This window comes from Limulus polyphemus, unplaced genomic scaffold (genome assembly GCF_000517525.1).
Source record: "Limulus polyphemus unplaced genomic scaffold, Limulus_polyphemus-2.1.2 Scaffold1288, whole genome shotgun sequence".
Classification (NCBI taxonomy): domain Eukaryota; kingdom Metazoa; phylum Arthropoda; class Merostomata; order Xiphosura; family Limulidae; genus Limulus; species Limulus polyphemus.
In genome coordinates this window covers 259836-263664 of record NW_013666898.1, presented here as the reverse complement: position 1 = coordinate 263664, position 3829 = coordinate 259836, and the positions used below count along the sequence as shown (strand labels likewise).

General features: G+C 31.6%; 1 protein-coding gene across 3 annotated transcripts in view; it reads left to right on the top strand.

The window, feature by feature from the left end:
- Window positions 1-3829, top strand: part of LOC106462946 (2-oxoisovalerate dehydrogenase subunit beta, mitochondrial-like) — a 25431-nt gene that overhangs the window by 7555 nt on the left and 14047 nt on the right. For all 3 annotated transcript variants that reach the window (XM_013922914.2, XM_022390344.1, XM_013922913.2), the window contains exons 2-3: window positions 441-518; window positions 1664-1732. In XM_013922914.2, coding sequence (XP_013778368.2) covers window positions 441-518; window positions 1664-1732 — 147 coding nt within the window. The remainder of the gene's footprint in view (window positions 1-440; window positions 519-1663; window positions 1733-3829) is intronic.

Sequence of the window (3829 nt, the reverse complement as noted above, 5' to 3'; positions counted from 1 at the left end):
TCTTATGAGAATAGGTTAAAAAAACAACTTATCTGAGGGACCAGTAGAATAAAGCCCTCAGGTTTCTTTATGCAGAATTTTGAAGACCATAGAAAAGAGAAGATACAAGTTTAAGATTTGAAGAAGATGGGCTAGGCTCCAGTTAAGATTATATTTTCAACACTTAAACAGGGTGATTGGCTTAAGAAGTGATTTGCTGTTGGCTGTTGTGGAGGTTGGCACCTTACAAATGAATAAAGTTTGGGTTTAACCTGGAAGGACCAAACAATTCACTAGTAATCTGTATGTTAGAATTGTATGGCTGATATTTAAAATGGAAGGAAGATGTTATTCTTAGGTATTCAGTTTTAAGAGTTTAGTAAATTCAGGACATAGGGGCTTGTATGTTGAAACTTTTTAATGTGTTTGTGTTAGTACACTATATTTGTTTTATATTTAAGGAGAAACATCTCGAATGAACTTGTTCCAGTCCATCACTAATGCTCTGGATATTGCCTTATCATCAGACACTACAGCAGGTTTGTGTTTAATAGCTATTGTATATACTTGTCAAGTTGTGTGTCTTGTATGCAGGGAAGAGTACTCAATGTGTTTTTGTTTTCCTGCCTTCAAAATCTTGTTTCTCTTCTCTACTTATTACTGGTTTACTGAAAAGCTACATTACATACAAGTTCATATTTTTTGTTTTGTTCTAGAGGACTCATTTTGTTATTTGAAGATCTTTTTTTTTTGTATTAATTTTCATGAGTGATTTGTTTAATATTATCAGTTAAACTTGTATTTGGTATAAAATATTTCAAAACTTGTCTCAAGTTGCAATTTGTAAAATTAAATACAATGATAAGGTTTTCTTAGCCATAAAAGAATGTAATATTCTACTCTACTGTTGCCTGTCATTTATAGCAAATTTATGTTTTTGTCAGGCATGCTTTAAAACATACAATTCTAGGATAGTTAAATAGATTTTAAGACATCCAAGTTTCATGGCAAAGATTATTGTAGGTCACCTACTTCTGACACCACTTTGTTACAGTCGTGTTATACTTGCCCTTTGCTTTCTTTTCCACTTCATTAAGGTTGTACTTATTCCTAACAGAAATTGACTCGTACTGATATACATAAAAATTGTTGTTTATTACTATAAACAACAACACATAGAACTAGATTTTGTTTCTTATTGGAAGCATTTCAATTCAGTCTCTAATATCTCCTGGTCTTTCCCCCTTGTTTTTGGTAAACTTTTGTCATTATATTTATTTCTTAAAAACCATGCTGAACAAATCTCTTTGTTTCTGACCTTGTATGCCTGTTTAGATTATAATGTTTCATAATCATAGGAGGTTCTGTCTTCTCCATATCACCGACAAGAAAGGCAGCCATTTTCTCTAATCATTTCCTATTGACTTAGAGTGCTGTAATCCCTTAATCTCTTTGGAACTGACCAAAAGCCAGCTTACTTCTCACCCAATAAAGTTACAAAAAATAATATACACACACAAAAAACAAATATAACTATATATATATACATACAATTTACAATAAAAGAACAAATTAACTATACAACACACAAAAATGTTGGACTTAGGTAACTGTGTAATCTGCTATGAAATTAGATGTAAAAAACATTGGTTGGAGTTGAGAGATTTTTTATTCATTTATTCAGTTGTGTTTGGAGAAGATGTTGCATTTGGGGGTGTATTTCGATGTACTGTAGGATTACAGGATAAATATGGCAAGTTGCTTCACTTATATTTGCTTTTAAACATTATTTTTTCATTCAGTACTTGCATTTACACTGTAAGCTCTAGAGTTTGTATGTCTATTTACATCACTAATGTTTTTATTTTTTTAAATAGAATCTGTTCCAAGATAGTTTCACAACAAATGTTCATATTGGTAAATACAATTTAGGATCTATTTCATTGTGTTTTTATGATATAAAACTGTTTTATTTTAATTTTCTTGTTCTATAATATACCATATCTTTATCCTTTTGTTTTACATTATCCATTTCAGTATTTATGTGTCATTAACAAGGATTGTATAGAATTTCTTAATGTTGTCTCATTAATTCAATTTTCAAATATAAAGTTATAAAAAATATCTGATCTCAATTGAGAAATTAAAACATAACAATGAGCAAGTTAACAGAAAGTTATTTGGGCCATCAAGATCATTCCCACCACATCTAAACAACTGGCCAGTGTTTCAAAACCAAAGCATTCACAGCCTTTCACAATTATTTCTCTATTATACAAAAAATTATAATTGAAACTAACAACATACACTGTGATATTAGGCAAATCATTTCAGAAATGTATGATTAATAATGAAATTTTCTCTTTTCAAAAAATGAGTAACTTGCTCTCAGAGGAGAAAATTGTCACAATTAATGTAATATTAGGAATCAGTACATTTTTTTGCCATGTGAAGCCATTAACTTGAATGTTCTTTTACGTGTGTCAAATAAGCATCACTCCTTAACTGTTGTTGTTTGGGCAAGGTGGTTAGTGTGCTCGACTCGCAATCTGAGGGTCGTGGTTTCAAATCCCCGCCCCACCAGACACATGCTCGCCCTTTCAGCTGTGGGAGCATTATAACATGACGGTCAATCCCACTATTCAGTGGTAAAAGAGTAGCGCAAGAGTTGGCAGTGGGTGGTGATGACTAGCTGCCTTCCCTTTAGTCTTTCACTGCTAAATAGGGATGGCTAGCTCAGATAGCCCTCGTGTAGCTTTGTGGGAAATTCAAAACAAACCAAACTTTAATTGTTGTTGCCAAATTTATGGTTATGTTATGGTAAGGTTAGCTATTTATCTAATATTTAACCCTTTCACTGTGGCTGGAACATATATTTCCCAGTGTACTGGGAAATGTGTCTCAGCCGCAGTGAAAGAGTTAGCATCATTTGTTGTGAATGATGCTAAAATGCTGAGGTATACGCTAGCAAATATCAATAAATAGATTTGTTCATAATATGTAGCATCTTTTATTGTGAATGATGCTAAGATGCTGAGGTTGTATGCTAGCTTCAAATGTAAGTCTCATAGTGTGTGTGTCTGTGTACCCAAATCATTTGAAAAAGAAACTCGTTTATGCACTATCGGCACTTGTGTTTAAAATTTTTTAAATAATAATAAATAATTAAAAACAATGTTTTGTATATACACAATAAAAATGTTATTGAAGCCATGCAGCTTCCACTTTAAAATAGAAATATCACTCTACACGTACATGTTTCGACATGATCTACGTCATCCTCAGGAGTAACTTACAAGACTATTTATACTTCCCCTTGTTTTTGTTCTTATTTTCCATACCATTTTGATCTTCTTCATCTTTTTCATAGATTTTTTTGAAACACATTGTATTAACATCATTCTGTGTACCTAATCACATTTTATTAACTTGTATTTCTAATTTAGCCACATACTCTACATTAACCTGTTTATTCACTCATTTTGTGTTTTCTTTCTTCTGTTTACATAGCATCCTGATTCCACAATTTTTGTTTATATGCTTTAATATTATTTCATCTGTATAAAATATACACATGCATTTGTCTGTCCAGAACTTTTCTTGCAAATTTCTTGATTGAAAGCAATAAATCTCATATTGTTAGAAAGGTCTTTGTTCGAGGAGTTCGAATTGCATATTGGCTTTTCCATTCAGAATCACCTTGTTTTTTTGCTTAGTCAAACCTTTAATGTAAAGTGTGTGCTACACAATGTGATCATCATCACATGATAACTAACTTTTTCTATTTTCAAGGTATTTCACACAAAAAACACACTATCCCACATGTAATATCCTAAATAAAAAAATGAAC